This window comes from Piliocolobus tephrosceles, chromosome 20 (genome assembly GCF_002776525.5).
Source record: "Piliocolobus tephrosceles isolate RC106 chromosome 20, ASM277652v3, whole genome shotgun sequence".
Classification (NCBI taxonomy): Eukaryota; Metazoa; Chordata; class Mammalia; order Primates; family Cercopithecidae; genus Piliocolobus; species Piliocolobus tephrosceles.
In genome coordinates, this window is record NC_045453.1 from 5,104,198 (window position 1) to 5,123,099 (window position 18,902).

At 46.9% G+C, this 18,902-nt stretch overlaps 1 protein-coding gene across 2 annotated transcripts in view; it reads left to right on the plus strand.

The window, feature by feature from the left end:
• The window catches only part of POFUT1 (protein O-fucosyltransferase 1), a 33,577-nt gene extending 20,994 nt beyond the window's left edge, over window positions 1-12,583 (plus strand). Inside the window, exons 5-7 of one of the 2 annotated variants that reach the window (XM_023220410.3) lie at window positions 2,221-2,413; window positions 4,754-4,996; window positions 8,426-12,583. In XM_023220410.3, the coding sequence (XP_023076178.1) occupies window positions 2,221-2,413; window positions 4,754-4,996; window positions 8,426-8,614 (625 nt within the window). In that variant the 3' untranslated portion in view covers window positions 8,615-12,583. The remainder of the gene's footprint in view (window positions 1-2,220; window positions 2,414-4,753; window positions 4,997-8,425) is intronic. The other variant, XM_023220411.2, reaches the window with a different exon arrangement.
• Window positions 12,584-18,902: the final 6,319 nt, after the last annotated feature.

Sequence of the window (18,902 nt, forward strand, 5' to 3'; positions counted from 1 at the left end):
ACATTACCCTCTGGGAAGGATGATGGCAGGATGAGCTTGTATTTAGGTGTGTGTATGTTTTGTTTCGTTTTGTTTTGGTTTGTTTTGTTTTTTTAAACCTGAAACAAAGCAAAGTTAGTATCTGCTGATTTGGGTCATGGGTATATAAATTATTAAATTATTTTCTGTATTTGCCTGAATGGTTTGAAATATTTCATAATTCTTATTTGAGATTTTCATTAAGGTCATTGTACATTTACATGCAGTTGTAAGAAATAAGACAGCAACCTGCCATGTAGCCTTTACCCAATTTCCCCCAATGGTAACATTTTGCAAAACTATAGTACAATATCACAACCAGGATATTGACATTGATACAATTCACCTATCTTACTCAGTTTTCTTGTACTTACTTCTGAATGTGTGAGCGCATGCCTCTGTGTGTGTGTGTGTGTATGTATTTAGTTCTGTGCAATTTTATTGTGTGTGGGTTTATGTATCCACTACCATAGTTAAGACACTGAACGGTTCCATTATCACAAGGATCCTTGTGTTGCCAGTTTATAACCACACCCACCTCCCTAAACATATACACCCCATTCCTAACCTCTGCCAACCACTAATCTCTTCTCCATTTCTGTTCTCTTCTCGATGTTATCGTTTTAAAGTGTTTATATAAATGGAACCTTACAATACATAACCTTTGAGATTGCCCACCCTCCCTGACCCAAGGATAATCCCCTTGACATCATCCAAATTGTTGCCTGTGTTGATAGTGTGTTTCTTATTTTGGTGGGGTTCACATTCCATGATATAGGTGTACTGTGGTGTGTTTAGACATTTACTTGTTGAGTGACATCTGGGTTGTTTCCAGTTGGGGACTATTTTATGAATAAAGCTGCAAGGGACATTGGTATATAGGCTTGTGTGAACGTAAGTTTTCATTTTTCTTGGATAAATGCCTAAGAGTACAATTGCTGGGTCATGAGGTAACTGCATACCTAACTGCCAAACTGTTTTCCAGAATGGCTGTTCTCATTTTATACTTTTAAGGAAAGGATTTTGGCTGGCAGAAGGCACTTCCCCACTCCAGCTGGAGAGAAGTATACGGAGATCTAGAACTTGAAAGTGCATTGTGAACATGGAACAGCAAGGTGTTTCATGTTGCTGAGACGTAGTCTGGGTTTAGCTGAAGAGGGAACACAGGTTTGCTCCTCATTTGTTCAGTCAAGAAATACTGACCAGGTGCAGTGGCCCACACCTGTAATCCCAACCCTGGGAGGCCTAAGTAGGCAGATCACTTGAGTCCAGGAGTGCGAGACCAACCTGGGCAACATTGTGAAACCCCATCTCTACAAAAAAATATGAAAAATTAGCTGGGGCTGGTGGCACATACCTGTAGTCCCAGCTACTCAGGAGGCTGAGGTGGGAGGGTCTTTTCTGGAGCCTGTAGTGGAGTTGCAGTGACCCACTACACTCCAGCGTGGGTGACAGCAAGACCCTGTCTCAAAAAAGAAAAATAAAATAAAAATATTTACCGAGCTCTTGGGTATGCCAGACATTATTCTGTGCACACTGTAACCACTGCCTTCCCACAGCAGAAACAGATGTGAAATAATTATGAGGTGTACTGTGTATGAAGGGGGAAGCAGGGGCTTGGGAGGGTGTGATGGGGCACCTGCAGACCTCTGCTCCCTTCCATAGCGCAGGGACCGTGCCTGTCTTGTTTTCCCCCAGGCCCCAATACATAGTAGGCAATCAATAAATGTTTTTTAAATGTTGAGTGAATGATTCAAATCCAGTGTACATAGTCCCTGTGAGTGTGACCTGGCCGTTGCTTCTGTAAGCAGCTGCATGTCCCAGTCCCGCCGTGTAGGTAAAAGGGCAAAGGCTTGGTCCAGACACCCCACCCTGGAGTGAATTACCGCACCACAGATTGGAAGCCAGCATGACATATAAAAGGTTGGAATGCTCTACTGTAAAGTTTTAATTGTTCAACAAGCAAAGAGGGTTGTAAATTCCCTGCGGCGGGACAGTATTGCATATTGTGCCTGTTGCCGCCGCCACCAAGGTTCCTTATCAGCCCGTTGGTATTTCACAACCTCTCGTGCTTCTTGCATGTTACAGGGGCCCCTCCGCAGGGTCTCTGGGGTATGGTGCAACACCATCCTTTTTTCCGTGGGGGTGGCAGCCAGGCTCTCTGTGCGTCCTCTGACTTCCCTCATTCCATCTCCTGTCTAGATTTTCTCCAAAGGAACATCCGGTGCTTGCCCTGCCGGGAGCCCCGGCCCAGTTCCCTGTCCTGGAGGAACACAGGCCACTGCAGAAGTACATGGTATGGTCAGACGAAATGGTGAGGACGGGAGAAGCCCAGATTCACGCCCACCTTGTCCGGCCCTATGTGGGCATTCATCTGCGTATTGGCTCTGACTGGGTAACTTCCCCCTTCCTCTCTCACTGGCTAACTTGGATGTGTCCCTGAGCAGGGCACCGGCCTGTAGGGATTGGCCCCGCGTCCCAGCCAGAGCAGAGAGCTCTTGCTTGGCCTGGTTCGTGGGATTGTGTCCCATCATCCCACTGCAGTACACATCAAAATGTAACTCCGGAGTGCCTGCCGGCCAGCTCTCACTGTAGCAGCTGCTGTTTTATCCGCATTTTACAGATAGGTAAACTGAGAAATCACGCCAGACCCCAGGTCAGGCAGCAAGCCATAAAGAGGCCACAGTCCAGGAGTCCCCTGTCCTAGCTCAGTGTCTGGCTAGTAGACTCTGTATTGAAAAACAAACTATGGAGATGAGGCGTGGCTCCCAAGAAATGAAGATGTCATCCTTCCAGAATTTGGAGGCTGTTTAAATGTGCAGAATCCTCATATTTCAATGAAGTTTTCACCTCTGTGTGAAAATAACAGAATCAGTGTAGACTGTTGCCTTAATTGACTTAAGAAGATACGTAGATATGTTAGAAATGCTCATTGCAGAAAACTTGAAAAATACTAAAATTAAAATTAACTCATAGCCGATTGATGAGGTAATCTTACATTTTTACATTACTAAACTCTCCCCTTTCTCCCCACCCCCACAAAGAAAGGGAGCCAGACCCAGGATATTTTATGAATGGCTCCAACCAAACATTCAAGGAATAGTAATTCCCATCTATACTTTCCTACAACATCAAGAGATATAAGATGCTATTTTTTATAAAGCTAGCATAACACTAATACCAAACTCAGATAAGGTCAGCTCAGAAAATTATAGCCTATTCTCGCTTATGAACACAAATGCATAGATCCTAAGTGAAATATTAACAGGTCAAACCCAATAACATATTAGCACACAACACAAACATGTAAAATCTATCACAAGAATGTAATGAAATTTACTATATTAACACCCAAAGAAGAAAAATCATATGATCATCTCAATAGAGGCCAAGAAAGCATTTGATAAAAGTCACCACCTGTTCATGATAAAAACTCATAACCAACCAGAAATAGAATGGACCCACCTTACCTTGATAAAGGCTATCTCTCGAAACCACAGCAGATGGCATACCTCCTGGGGAGCTATTGGAAGTGTTCCCACTGTAGTTGGGAATCAGATAAGGCTGCCTGTTAGCACTGCCACTGTTCAGAATTCAGTGAATGTCCCAGATAATGCGGTAAGACCAAGCAAAGTAATTTTTGTTTCAAAAAGCCAATATCCCACCACCCAGAAATAACCACTGTTAACTCTTTTGATGCATTTTCATCCCTCAGTGCTTTTTTTGAGACAGGGTCTCCAGACACCGTCACCGAGGCTGGAGTGCAGTGGCAAAATCACAGTTCACTGCAGCTTCCACCTTCTGGGCTCAGGTGGTCCTCCCACCTCAGCCTCCTGGGTAGCTAGGACCTCAGGCAGGCATCACCACACCTGGCTAATTTTTGTATTTTTTGTAGAGATGGGGTTTTGCCATGTTGCCCAGGCTGGTCTCCAACTCCTGAGCTCAAGCCATCAGCCTACCTCTAGGCCTCCCAAGATGCTGGGATTACAGGTGCGAGGCACTGCGCCTGGTCCTCAATGTTTTCTTTAAAAATGTAGTTAGGGGCTGGGCACAGTGGCTCACGCCTGTAATCCCAGCACTTTGGGAGGCCGAGGTGGGCGGATCATGAGGTCAGGAGATAGAGACCATCCTGGCTAACACAGTGAAACCCTGTCTCTACTAGAAATACAAAAAAATTAGCCAGGCGTGGTGGCAGGCGCCTGTAGTCCCAGCTACTCGGGAGGCTGAAGCAGGAGAATGTCATGAACCCGGGAGGCGGAGCTTGCAATGAGCCGAGATCACGCCACTGCACTCCAGCCTGGGTGACAGAGCAAGACTCTGTCTCAAAAAAAAAAAACAAAACGTAGTTAGGCCAGGCACGGCTGCTCATGCCTGTAATCTCAGCACTTTGGTAGGCCAAGGCGAGTGGGCCACCTGAGGTCAGGAGTTCAAGACCATCCTGGCCAACATGGCAAAACTTCATCTCTACTAAAAATACAAAAATTAGCTGGGCATGGTGGCAGGTGCCTGTAGTTCTAGCTACTCGGGAGGCTGAGGCAGGAGAATTGCTTGAACCCGAGAGACAGAGGTTGCAGTGAGTAGAGATCACGCCACTGCACTCCAGCCTGGATGACAGAGTGAGACTCCATCTCAAAAAAAAAAAAAAAAAAGTAATTAGGGTCTTCCTGTATAGCCTGTCTTTTTCCACTTACCAGGGCAGTTGCCAGTATTTAACCCTGTTCCCTGCCCCCCACAGAAAAATGCCTGTGCTATGCTGAAGGACGGAACTGCAGGCTCGCACTTCATGGCCTCTCCGCAGTGTGTGGGCTACAGCCGCAGCACAGCGGCCCCCCTCACGATGACTATGTGCCTGCCTGACCTGAAGGAGATCCAGAGGGCTCTGAAGCTCTGGGTGAAGTCACTGGATGCCCAGTCGGTCTATGTTGCTACTGATTCCGAGAGTTACGTGCCTGAGCTCCAGCAGTTCTTCAAAGGGAAGGTATGTGCGGGCCAGGTGGGAGTACAGCAGGAAGGGAATGAAAGGAGGAGTCAGGGTGGTCCCACTGCCCACTGCATGCTTCACGGGCTCCCCTACAAGCCTTTTGCCTGGATCTACCGTTCCTCTCCAGTTCCTACCTTCCTTCAAACCCCAGCTCAGAGGCCTCCTCCGCAGTCTTTCCAGGTTTTCGTCCGCTCCTGGAGCTCGCGTGTCCCCACTGGGACCTTCGCGGCCCTGTATCATTTCTTCTCTTGGGCACTTTCTGGACTGTATGAGACTGGTGTCGAAACATGTCTTACTTCCTCCCAGGAGCTGTGGGCTCCTTGAAGGCAGGATCCAAGGCTGACTTACTGTTACATTCATTGATGTCTAGCCTGGTGCTTCAACCTCTTTGGGACTGAAACCCTGCCTTACCATCACCAGTGTCTAGGACAGTGCCTGACACTTAGTAGGCAGTCAGTTTGTTGAATGAGGATGTAGAGAATGGGCTCTGGGGAGAGATCCAGTATAGTGGAGGAGTCAGTAACAGAGACTCTGGAGTCAGAGAACTTGAGTTTACCCACTGTGCAGCCTTGAAAAAGTTATTTGACCTCTCTGTGCTTCTGTTTCCTCATCTATAAAATGGGATTGAACAATACCTATCTCACAGGGCAGTTGTGAAGGTCAAATGTAAAGAAATTGAAACAGTTCCTGCTGCAGAGTAAGTGCTCAATAAAGTTAGCTATCATCAATAGTAGAAATTGGTGGCTGATGAAGGAAGGAAAGGATCTTTGTGCTTATAAACCCTTGAAGAAGCTATGAATAGTGAGTATTCAGTACACGAGTAAATACTAGAATGTTATTGGTCAGTGCTTACTGTATCAGTGAAGAGTAATACTCAGGTAATGAGTGAGTACGTATTGATAAAATAACTGAATTAGTATTAAGCATTCCATAGGACTTTGTAGGATGAGTGAAAACTGTAAATGCTGTGCAGGCCTTAAGAGGCAGACACTGGGTGCCATTGGCTTTATATCAAGGGCCTCCCCTTCTCTCTCACCCCAGATACACAGGAAGCTCCAGTGCAGAGAGGAAGTGCTAAGTCAGCACATTCTAATCTCCTCCCCACCCACTGAACAGAAAATCAGAGCTGGGGCTGGGCACAGTGGCTCGTGCCTGTAATCCCAGGCCAAGGCAGGAGAATTGCTTGAGGCCAGGAGTTCGAGACCAGCCCGGCCTAACATAACAAGACCCCATCTCTATTAAATAAATAAATAAATAAATAAATAAATAAATAAATAAATGCAGAAGAAAGATATAATTAAGAGAAAATCAGAGCTGAGAGACCTCAGGGGTCATCTAACCCAAACCCTCTTTTATAGCTGAGGAAACCAAAGTCCCAAGAAAGGATAGAGTTTACCCAAGCAGTCCCAGAGCTAATTATAATGGGCATGACACAGAGTGGGTAAGTTTCAGAATGTGAGTGGAATTGTTTGGGGGATTTTGGCCATGATTAAACTGGTATTATTTCTTTGCTACAATCCAGATAGCAGGATGATGATTCTTGTTACATCAGAAATCTCTGTGGAACAGCAAAGCACTTTCAGCCCCAACTCTGCCCACATTCCCCTCACCTACCTACAACCCCCAACTACCTCTGTACTAAGCTGAAGCATTTGGAGAGTCCCAGGGAGTTTTTTTGTGAGTTTTTGGAGTCTGTATCTGTTGTACCTTGAATCTCTTGCCATTTTCTATTTCCTGTACCCCCATGCCAGTCTTCTCATCCCTCCCCACCCCTCAATTCCCTTCTCCATGGGTTCAGAGGCCACCCTTATCCTGAACTAAGCCTTGCTCCTCCATTAAGCTGGTCCAGTGCTGAGTAGGGGTACCAATAAATAAGATGTGGTCCCGCCCTCCAGGGCTCACATTCTAGACCCAGGAAAAGAGACTGCAGGGAGCTAATAACGTGTGTCACAAGGTAGGTTCAGGAGCTTGCTAGAGAGATGGGCAGGTCCATTCATTCACCTGTCCACTCACCAGATTTTTACTGGGGCAGGCTCTGTGCTGCACCTGGCCAGCAGTGGAGAGCAAACCGACACAGCTCTAGCCCTAGTCAGGGGCAGGAGATGATGCTAATCAGAGAATCACTAAGGAGTGAAAACTATAAGCAGAGATGTGTGCTCCAAAGTAGAGCAGCAGGGTTCTGCGAGAGTGAAGAGCAGAGGACTCTGGCCTAGGCTGGAGGGCCAGGGAGCGCTTCCCCAAGGAGGTACCACTGAAGCTGAGATATGAAGGAGAGCTAGGAGCTAACCAGGTAAAGGGAGGTGCACCCTGAACGGCACAACATGTGCAAATGTCCTGAAGAGGGCAGGAGCCTGGATAGGGGCTGGAGCTCAAGGAATGATGGGGGTGGGATAAGAAGAGGCCCAACGAGGGCCTTGTAGGCCACGTTCACAATATGTCACCCATATCTGAAGGGCAGTAGGGCATCATTAAAGGGTGTTACACTTGGAGGGTGGGAAGGACAGGTGCAAGGTTATCTCAAAAAGTTTCTTCTGGCTGCTCTGTGGTGAGCAGACCAGGAGAGGCAGTAAGGGGACCAGGAAGAGGCTGTTGCAGTCCATCAGGCAAGAGATTGTGATGATCGGGCCCAAGGAGTGGCGGTCCCTCAAGAGAAGGGTTCACCTTTGGGGAATATCTCGGGGGTAGATTGGACAGACCTTGGTCTTGGATTTGGGGTAGATGGGAGACGGAGGCATCCAGCCCAGAACTGGAAGGTGTGGGGCTCTCTGTGCCCCTATGGTTTGGTGGGGAAGTCCATCAGGCCAGGGCTTTAGGAAAAACAGAACTTGAGCTTAGCCTTAAGAGTCTCATCAGGCCAGGCACAGTGGCTCATGCCTATAATCCTAGCTATTTGGGAGGCTGAGGCAGGAGGGTCACTTGAATCTTGGAGTTCAATACCAGTCTGAGCAACATAGCAAGACCTCCTCCTCTTAAAAAATTGTTTTAAATTAACCACATCCGTGGTGGTGCACACCTGTAGTCCCAGATACTTGGGAGGCTGAGGTGGGAGGTTGCTTGAGCCTGGGAGGTTAAGACCTGCCTGGGCAGTATAGCAAAAACCTATCTTAAAAAATAAATAAATAAAAAAGTCTGGTCGGTATTTTAACGGGTGAAGAAACAGCATTCCAGGCAGAGGGAACAGCACAAGTGAAGGCATGAAGGCGTGAATGGTCTGTTTGGAGCTGAGGCTCCTGGAGCGGGGAAGGGTGGGGTGGGCCTAAGCAACATCTGGGCAATGCTTCCCTCAGACACCGAACCACATCTTCCTCCTCTCTGCCCCTCCTTTTGTGTCTGTAACTGCAGCCCAGGGAAGAAGGTTGGGGGTGTGGATGGCAGGCCTTGGCCTGCAGCCACCCCAGCTTATATGCTCTGCCCTTCCTCCTGCAGGTGAAGGTGGTGAGCCTGAAGCCTGAGGTGGCCCAGGTGGACCTGTACATCCTCGGCCAAGCCGACCACTTTATTGGCAACTGTGTCTCCTCCTTCACTGCCTTTGTGAAGCGGGAGCGGGACCTCCAGGGGAGGCCGTCTTCTTTCTTCGGCATGGACAGGCCTCCTCAGCTGCGGGATGAGTTCTGATTCTGGCCTGAGCACCAGGCCCTCTGATCCTGGAGGGACCAGAATCTGAGCTGGTCCTTCCAGCCAGGCCTGGCAGTCAGAGGTGCAAACTCCTCTTCTCACCTGGCAAAGATGGAGAAGAGTGCCAGGGACCCCTGGAGGAGGGAAACGTTCCGTATCCCAGGGCATAGGACTTCCAAGTTCCTAGGAGCAGGAGCATCTCCCATTGCACGTACTTCCTGCTCTTCTGGGAATTTCTCATACCGGCAAAGCAGTCCAGCCTCCATCTTTCAGTCCATTCTGCTCTGAGCAGCCTGGGATGCTGAACTCTTCAGAGAGATTTTTTATAGGAAGATTTCTATAATTTTGATACAAGGTCATGACTACCCTAGAACTCTCTGTAGTTTTTGAAAATCAGTGAATTCTATTAACGTAGGTACCTAAAGTGACCTTAACTGAATGTGGATGAGGCTGGGGCTGGTGTGAGTCTTTTGGCTGCTTTTCAAGGTGTCCCCCAGTGTGGCCTTCAAGAGCCATCCCTACTGCCTGGCCAGAGCCATTGTTGTCCCCCACTTCCTAGCCATTTCTGGAGCTTGGGGGATGAACATCGTCCTGCGTTGTAAACACTATGCAAATGGAAGTTATCGGTCGTAGTGCTGTGCAGCGCTCTGTGGGCGACCAAGTGCCACTCACATAGCACGTTCCTGGCAAGGAGCACATACCATCAAGTCAGACTATCATGGTATTGTTCTCACAGTCTTTTGGTGATTGGTGGCCACTGCAAACCTGGCACCATCAAATCTCTTCTGATCTCTTGCCCCAGCAGGGCCTGGTTGGTAGAATGTTGGCATTAGTTTGATATCCAAAGCCTGTTCTCCCAGCCTCCTCCTGCAGCTGGAGCCTTCAGGCCATATTCTCACAAGGGAACATTTGCCAAGGTTCTGACCACATAGAAGATGCCCAGCGCCCAGAAGCCATCGGAATTATCAGTGGAGAAGCACCTTTTGACCCTTCCCTTCCGACGTAATCTCTGCCAACACCATGAGGCTTAAGGTGCTCTAAGTCGTGAGTGTTTTGGTCTCTCAGATGCTGCAGTTTTAATAATCCATGACTCCCGAGAGCCCATGGTTTTTTGACCTTGTGGTTCTAAAATTCCATGTCTGACCCCTGTAGATCTTCTTCCCACCATGTCACCTCCATTGGCTTTTGATCCTGGAAAGGTGGCAGAGCTTCCACTGAGCCAGGCCAAGAGCTCCTTGCTGGGCCTTCTCCCTTGGTTGCCTGTGGGAGGAAACATTTTTTTGTCAGGTGCAGCCTGGGTCAGAGCTCAGAGGTCACAGGGTATCAAAGATCTCAAACACCAAAGTCAGCATTTGCTGCATAGAGCTGCCACCCAACTCTAAGCAGGAGAAACTGTACAGAACAGGCCTTGCTATTTTTCCCTTTTGGGAAAACAATGAAGTATTTTAAGTCCTGGGTGGACTGAGAGATGGTTTGCCTGTCCAGACTTGCTCTCAAGCCTCATCCAGAGAAAGAGCTGCAGATGAGGGAGACTGTACACGCTCTGCCGCCACTAGGTTGTAAGCATGTGGCTGGCTGGCTGATTTCATTTTGGAATTCATTTGCCATCCACAGCCTTACACTAGGCAAACACTTTAGAGTCTGGGACTCCAGTGGGGCCATCCAATTTTTTTTTTTCCCCCAAGACAGGGCCTTGCTCTGTCTCCCAGTCTGGAGTACAGTGGCATGATCATGGCTCACTACAGTCTTGACCTCCCAGGCACAAGCGATCCTCCTGCCTCAGCCTCTCTGGTAGCTGAGACTGCACACCTGGCTCCAAATCACCTTGATTCACATCAGTAATAATCACTTGTGTTCTGAAAGAAAGAGCACCAGAAGTTCTAGCAAAATTGAGTTGTGTTCTGTGAGCTAGCACTTTTTCCTCTGGCCCAATTTTCTTACCTATAAAATGTTCAAAGGCCCAGATCAGCTAAAGCGTGTATATAAGAGCATGTTGTAAACTTGAAAGAGACAAAGGCACAAATGTGGCTGTTGATTAATTTGACTGCCTCTCATTGCTGGTCACCTCCATGCCAGGCACTGTGCTTGCTAAGTGCTTTATGGGCATTCTCTTATTTATTCCCCAGCCCTGGGAAATAGGAGCTGTCATTATCCTTCTCTTTCTGCACAAGGAAAAATTAATGCCCTGAGAATTCTGATGATTTTCCCAAGGCTGCCCAGCTTGTGGTGTTAAGCCAGAATTTGACCTCCCAGAGCCAGTTCCATTAGCCGCCATGCTCTGCTGCCTCTAAGTCACAGAATGCACTTTCCACCCTGTGTGCCATGGAGGCCTCCTATGGAAAAATGATCAGCCACCTTACCTTCTGTTGGGTACCTGCTGTGAGTCTGCCTATGCCAGAAGGATTAAGGAGGGGAGGTCACCCAAGAAACAAAGCCCACATGTAGCTTACAGCCCCCATTGGATAGTTACTCAGTACAACAGTCATTCAGCAGGTGTTTGTTGATCACCTACTATGTGTCAGGCTCTATGCTAGGTACTGGGAATGCAGGAGAGAATCAAGCATAAAGTCTTTGTTCTCAAGAAAGTTGCATTCTAGAAAGTAGCAGATGTAATAAATGTACTGTGGGAGGTGTTGATAAGTGCTATAAATAAATATAAAGAGTTTGGGAGCAAAAAGAGGGAGTAGATCCATTTTAGATAAGGAGCCCAGGTAAGACCTCTCTGAAGAACTGCCATGAAGGAGGGAGGGAGCACATTCCCGGCAGAGAAAACAGCACATGCAAAGGCCCTGAGACTAGAGTGTGTACCTGAAGAGCAGCCAGGAGGCCAACATGGCTGGAGAGGCAGGCTCAGGCAGGGAACCGAGCAGCAGATCAGAGCAGGCGAGCTGACATTCTGCAGCCTGGACAGCCATGGCAGGCAGCTTTTAGTTGGAGAGATAGGGGAAGCTTCCTAGGGTTCTAAGCAGAAGAGGGTCATGAGCTGATTCATGTTCTGAAGGACCTCTCTAGCTGGCCAGTGCCGAGGAGGTTGGAGAGAGAAAAGGTGAAAGCAGAGAGACCAGTGCAGGGCTGTTACAGTGTTGCAGGTAAGAGACTGGGGTGCTGAGCACCCCTAGACTAGGACTCCAGTGCCCTCCTCTCCCAAGAGACAAAGGCCATTGCATTGAAGGAAGTGGGAAATGATTAGATTCTGAATATATATAATTATTTTTCAGTCTTTTTCAAAGATACAAATATTTACATAGTTTTAATTATGCAATATATACAAATTAATGTCCTATTGTTTTACTTAATAGTGTATCATGTTTTCCCTGTTGGTATGTAGCCTGGATAAATGCTCTTGATTATAAAAAAATCTACCAAGGAGTGTTCCATGGTTTATTGTTTTCCTATTATGAGAATTTAGGCCAAGTACGGTGGCTCATGCCTGTAATCCCAGCACTTCGGGAGGCTGAGATGGACAGATCACTTGAGGTCAGGAGTTCAAGACCAGCCTGGCCAACATGGTGAACTATCTCTACTAAAAATACAAATAATAATAATAATAGTAGCCAGGCGTGGTGGCACATGCCTGTATTCCCAGCTACTTGGGAAGCTGAGGCAGGAGAATGGCTTGAACCTGGGAAGTGGAGGTTGCAGTGAGCCGAGATGGTGCCACTGCACTCCAGCCTGGGCGACAGAACGAGACTCCATCTCAAAAAAAACAAAGGAGACTTAATGTGTCCCCAGTTTTTCACTATTGTTATTTGAAAAAATATTTTTATTTGTAAGAGGTTTTGTTTATTTAAAATGTTCATTAGTAAAGTTGTTGGACAGAAAGCAAAAAAAAAAAAAAAAATGTTGACTAAGATAAATTCCCAAAAGTGAATTTGTTGGATCAAACACCTAAAACTTTTTGTTATGGAAGAATTCAAATATAAATTTAAAATTGTGAGTAATAAAATGAACTCACAGTTTCAACAATGACCCACATTTTACCAGTCTAGTTTAATTTACTCTCCTACACCCAAGTCTGTTTGCTAGAGTCTTAAGGAAACCCTAAACGTGTTTTGAAAGAAGAGCCAACAGGATTTGCTGACATGCTGAATGTGGACTGGTAGGGAAAGAGGAGTCCAGGGTGCTCCAAGATGGAGGGCCCAGGCACCAGGGAGTTGTTCCTGACTTGCAGAACGACCTTGAAGCAAATCCCTTCACCTCCGCATTCCTCACCTCAGCATTACAGGTGCTAATGGTCTAGGCGGTGCCTCTCAAAGGGTGGACTTCAGAGATTCCTTCCAGGGCTGGTTGATAAGGCAGATTCCCAGGAGCCACCCTGAACCTGAGAATCAGAATGCCTTGGGGGTAGTGCCCAGGAATCTGCCTTTTCACAAGCACCTGCAAGTGATTTGGATGCCCAGTGGCCCAAGACCTGAAATTGTGGTCGTCAGACCAGCAGCATCAGCATCACCTGGGGGAACTTGTTAGAAATGCAGAATCCCAGGCCTCCGCCCAGAACCACTGAGTCAGGATCTCTGGGGACGCAGCCCAGGAATCTCTTAAGCTCTCCTTGGGCTAAAACTTGAGCAACACTGATCTGAAGGAAGTAGGGATCTCACTGTGTGGTCAGCCAGCCAGTGGTAATGGAAGACCTCTGCAGCCCCTCCCTGGTGAGCCTCACGGGTTCGACCAAGTGTGGTCAACAAGGTGGCTTTAGAAACTGCCTGCCCCGTTTGTATTGACCTCCATCTCCTACTGTATATTGGTAGGGGCTTTACAACCAGATGATCAAATCTCTCTCATTGTTTTAGGGTCAGACCAAATTTATATATAAGAAAAGGAAGGGAAGCCTGGGTGCAGTGGCTCACTCCTGTCATCCCAGCATTTTGGGAGACTGAGGCATGCCAATCGCTTGAGCCCAGAAGTTCAAAACCAGCCTGGGTAACATAGGGAAACCCTGTCTTTACAAAAAGTACAAAAATTAGCCAGGCATGTGGTGTGCACCTGTAGTCCCAGCTACTCGGGAGGCTGAGGTGGGAGGACCACTTGAGCCCAGGAGGAAGTCGAGGCAAAGTGAGCTGTGATGGCACCACTGCACTCCAGCCTGGACACTGGAGTGGGACCCTGTCTCAGAGAGAGAATAAAAAGGAAATTCAATTTTTCAAAATTTAGAAAAGGGAATTCCATTTTTCAAAATCTGTATCTGATTGGATGGAGAAATGGAGACGCTGGTGTTCAAAGGAACCAAAGCTGGAAACACTGTCCTGAAACATCATAGATCTCCAGAAATATGGAAGGGAGGGGAGAGAGAATAAGAAAAGAAGAAAGAGGAGAAAGGACAGAGGGAGGAAGAAAGAGTTGAGTCCTCCTTTCCATTTTCTGTTCAAAGAAGCTCAGCAAATAATCTATTAATAGTAACAACAACAACAACAATAATAAAATTTCACTGGCCTGAAAGTAAAGATCCTTCCTCTCCTCAGTTCTCCTTCTGTCCTTAGTGGAGTTGACAGAAAAAAACCCATAGCCCGGAGGCAAATCCTACACTCTGGATTATGTTGTCAAAATAAATTCACATTCTTGCTTGAAACCTGGTTTATTTCAGGGTTGAGACCTTTCCCTTGAAATAACATTATTTAAGGGCAAGCAGGTTTGGTTTGTTTTTACATCTAATCCTTTATGGGTCATCAGCCCAGGATGCCAAGCATAACCAGGTAAACCTTTCTCTGAAAAATCCACCTTTCTAAAACAAATTGGCAACACATTGATCCATTTGACATTTATCTCCTCCAGTGTGGGGGATGTCTTCACCTCTCTGACACTGCACAAGCTGGTTTAGGGAGTCCTGGGCAGGCACTGGCAGAAGGCAAGAATTATCTTTTCAGTTTTTCTCAATCCTGCTAACAATGCCCAAAGAGAAAGTCTCAGTTCAGTGCTGTCTTGTCATTAACTCCTCTACTGCTTGCTAATAATCTGTCCTTGTAACAGAGTAGACCTCAGAGTCAGACAATCTTAGTTTGCTGGAATTTAGTAACACTGTTACTAAGTAAATTATTTATCTATCTATCTATCTATCTATCTATCTATCTATCTATCTATCTATTTATTTATTTATTTATTGAGACAGGGTCTCACTCTGTTGCCCAGGATGGAGTACAGTGGCTTGATCTTGGCTCACTGCAGCCTCAACCTCCCAGGCCCAAGACATTCTTTCACCTCAGCCTCCTAAGCAGCTGGGATCACAGGCATGCGCCACCACACCAGCTAATTTTTGTATTTTTAGTAGAGCTGGGGTTTCGCTGTGTTGCCCAGGCTGGTCTCGAACTCCTGGCCTCAAGGGATCCTTCTGCCTCAGCCTCCCAAAGTGTTGGGATTACAGTGAGCCCCTGTGCCCAGCCATTTTATTTATTTTTTGGTGTTTTGTACTTGTGTATTTCTGTTTAAAAATGTGATTTAAAGTTTCCTTTTAAGAAACTTAGGTTATAAACAGTGAGTTGGTTCAGAGAAAAAGTATTAAGTAAATGGTGTGGCTTGAATTGTGACGATAAAGTTTGGGAGATCCTTACTCAGCTGACCCCTGAAGATAGCTCAAAACAATATCCAAAGGGCTTTTGTGAGAGAAACTCTCGTTACTCTTTACACCTCCACACTGTTGTCTAGGCTTTCCCTCTGCTTAAAACATGTCGTAAATGTTTCAAGATTCTATGAAATTCTTTTCTGAGCTCCCATAGAACCTTGAAATTGTAATAAGTAACATGGGCTGGGTGCAGTGGTCCATGCCTGTAATCCCAGCAGTTTGGGAGGTGAGGCAGGTGGATCACTTGAGCCCAGGAGTTCGAGACCACCCTGAGCAACAAAGTGAGACCCCCCCCATCTCTACCAAAAGTCAAAAGATTAGCCAGGCATGGCGGCAAGTACCTATGGTTCTAGCTACTCGGGAGGCAGAGGTGGGAGGATCACTTGAGCCCAAGAGGTTGCAGTGAGTCATGTTTGTGACACTGTACTCCAGCCTGGGACAGAGGAAGACCCTGTCTCAAATAATAAGTAACATGTATTAAATGACTAACATGTATCATTTACCATGTGCTACAGTGTTCTAAGCACTTTACGTCAATTAACTCACCTCATTAGAGAATAGCCCTAAGAGGTTGCTTTTCTTATTATCTTCATGTTACAGATAAGAGCACTGAGAACCAGTGAGGTTGAAGCACCCAGCTTGAGGTTGTAGAGCCTGTGAGTGGGAGAGCTGGGACTTGGGCCCTGGAAGCATGGCACACGAGTCAGTGCCCCAAAGCCATGCGTTGTGCTGCCTCTCATGTCATGTCACCCATCAGACCAAATTATTTGCCAATTTGTTTCCCCAGCTGGACCAGAAGTGTCCCGCAGGAATAGGGACCATGCCGGATGCATTTCACAACATCAGCACCTAGCCCAGTGCTTGGTTTATAAAAGTGTCCTTTATGGCCGGGCGTGGTGGCTCACACCTGTAATCCCAGCACTTTGGGAGGCCAAGCTGGGCGGATCACCTGAGATCAGGAGTTCAAGACCAGACTGACCAACATGGTGAAACCCCATCTGTACTAAAAATACAAAAATTAGCTGGGTGTGGTGGCGGGCACCTGTAATCCCAGCTACTTGGGAGGCTGAGGCAGGAGAATCACTTGATCAACCAGGAGGCAGAGGTTGCAGTGAGCTGAGATTGTGTCACTGCCCCCCAGCCTGGGTGACAGAGAGACTCCATCTCAAAAAAAAAAAAAAAAAAAAAAGGTGTCCTTTATACATGGGTTGAATGGGCCGAGTGCAGTGGCTCGCACCTGTAATCCCAGCACTTTGGGTGGCCTAGGCAGGCGGATCACCTGAGGTCAAGAGTTCGAGACCAGCCTGGCCAACATGGTGAAACTCCATCTCTACTAAAAATACAAAAATTACGCCTGTAATCCCAGCACTTTGTAAGCCCAAGGTGGGTGGATCACCTGAGGTCGGGAGTTCAAGACTAGCCTGACCAACGTGGAGAAACCCTGTCTCTACTAAAAATACAAAATTAGCTGGGCATGGTGGCGCATGCCTGTAATCCCAGCTACTTGGGAAAGCTGAGGCAGGAGAATCGCTTGAATCTGGGAGGTGGAGGTTGCAGTGAGCTGAGATCACGCCATTGCGCTCCAGCCTGGGCAACAAGAGCGAAATTCCATCTCAAAAAAAAAAAAAAAACGAAAATACAAAAATTAGCCAGGCATGGTGGCAGGCCCTGTAATCCCAGCTACTTGGGAGGCTGAGGCAGGAGAATTGCTTGAACCTGGGAGACGGAGGTTGCGGTGAACCAGGATCATGCCACTGCACTCCAGCCTGGGCAACAGAGCAAGACTCCGTCTAAAAAAAAAAACATATATATGTATATGTATATATGTATATGTATATTCACTCATTCAACCCATTTATTGTATGTGTCCATATATGTCTAGCATCGTGGAGGGTTCGTGGAGGAGGTAGGAGTTGAGTCAAATGATGGGTATGATTTTAACAGCTACACATGGGAGATAAGAAAAGGAATTGTAGATGGAGGGATTGCATGAACAAAGGTGCTGACCCAGGTGTCAAGAGCAAAGTTTGTGGGGAGCAGCAAGCAGTGCTGGGCATAGGTTTGGAGAGGTGGAGACAGGAGATGAGGCAGCATCGGGAGGTTTGAGCCATGTGAGACGGCTCTGGAATGCCAAAGTAAGAGGTTTGGTCCTTACCCTTGGGGATCTTAACCAGAAATTGTCTTAGGATTAGAGGCAAATACATGGGGTAAGGGTATGAGCAGGGGCTTTGCAGGGCTCACTAAGGGCCCTGAGGCATCATGGGAGTGAAAGGGTCCCCATAGTGCCCCTTGAGGGCAATGCCAAAAGGCAGGACTTTGGCTGCGTAAATTAGTCAAAAATTTAATGGCATTAAATTCATCTACAGGGTGAAAAATTCAAAAAGTTCAAAATAATATACCTGTAGTGTGAAAAACAAGTGCCCCCTTGCTAGTGCAAACCCCACTCCAGAGGCAAACACTGCTCAAAGTTTCATGGCCAAGTGCAGTGGCTCACGCCTGTAATCCCAGTATATTAGGAGGTGGAGGCAGGTGGATCACTTGAGATTAGGAGTTTGACATCAGCCTGGCCAACATGGCAAAACCCTGTCTCTACTAAAAGTACAAAAGTCTTGGATTTGTACACTTTGATTTCTGTCCTGGTGCTACAGTGTGGTGGCTATACACAGCCTGGGAGACTTCATTTCAAATCCCAGCCCAGTCACTAACTCAAGTCATTGTGGGACTCAAACAAGTCATTAGCTTGTCTGAACCTCAGTTTTTGCATCTACAGAATGGAAAAAGGCCTAGCATGGTGGCTTGTGCCTTTAATCCCAGTATTTTGGGAGGCTGAGGCAGGAGGATCACTTGAGGCCAAGAAATCAAGAACAGCCTGAGCAATGTGGCAAAATTCCATCAATACAAAATAAAAATAAAAAATTTAGCCAGGTGTGGTTCTGTGTGCCTGTGGTCCCAGCTACTTAGGAGGCTGAGGCGGGAGGATCACTTAAGCCAAGGAGACAAATGCTGTAATGAACCGTGATGGTGCTACTGCACTCCAGCCTGGGCAACAGAGCAAGACTACATCTAAAAAAAAAAAAAAATATATGCGCGCACACACACACACACACACAGATATATATAAATAATATTGCCACAGTACCTGATGTATAGTAGATGGTTGATAATAAAAATGTGTTATTATTTAGCGAAATTGCATAACCTTTCTGAAATTCAGATTCTTCAGCTAGGAACCAGCAGTTGGCATGAGGCTGTCAGAGAGACTCCAAAGTTCATGAAAATGCTTTGCAAGCCTTAGGAGGGCCTCAAATATGAAGGATTAAGCATTACTGGGGCTCTGGCAACCCTGCTAGGCATTGCCTGCTGTAAGTTTCCTTTACATCTCCCTCTGGCTTTTAAATGTTGTGTTTGCTCACAGTGAGACCATCTTCTCTCAGCTGTTGCCAGTAAGCAAACAGGAACTCTGAGCACTTTGCCTGCTGGGGAGATGAGCTGACAGGAGAAACCCCCTCCCACCTCCAAGGGATTAGGCTTCTGAGGAGCAGGGCTTGGAGGGAGTTAAGGACCCAGGCTAACGATGTAGGGGCAGAGGATGGGAAGAGGCAGAGAACTGCTTCTTTGTCACAGGCCCTGGCCTTCTGTGAACTCTTGCCTCCTCTGCAACTGTAAAATGAGGGCTTTGGAACTGGGTCACCCTTTGGAAAGGGTATTAGGTTTGTAGTGTAAGGGTGTGGGTGC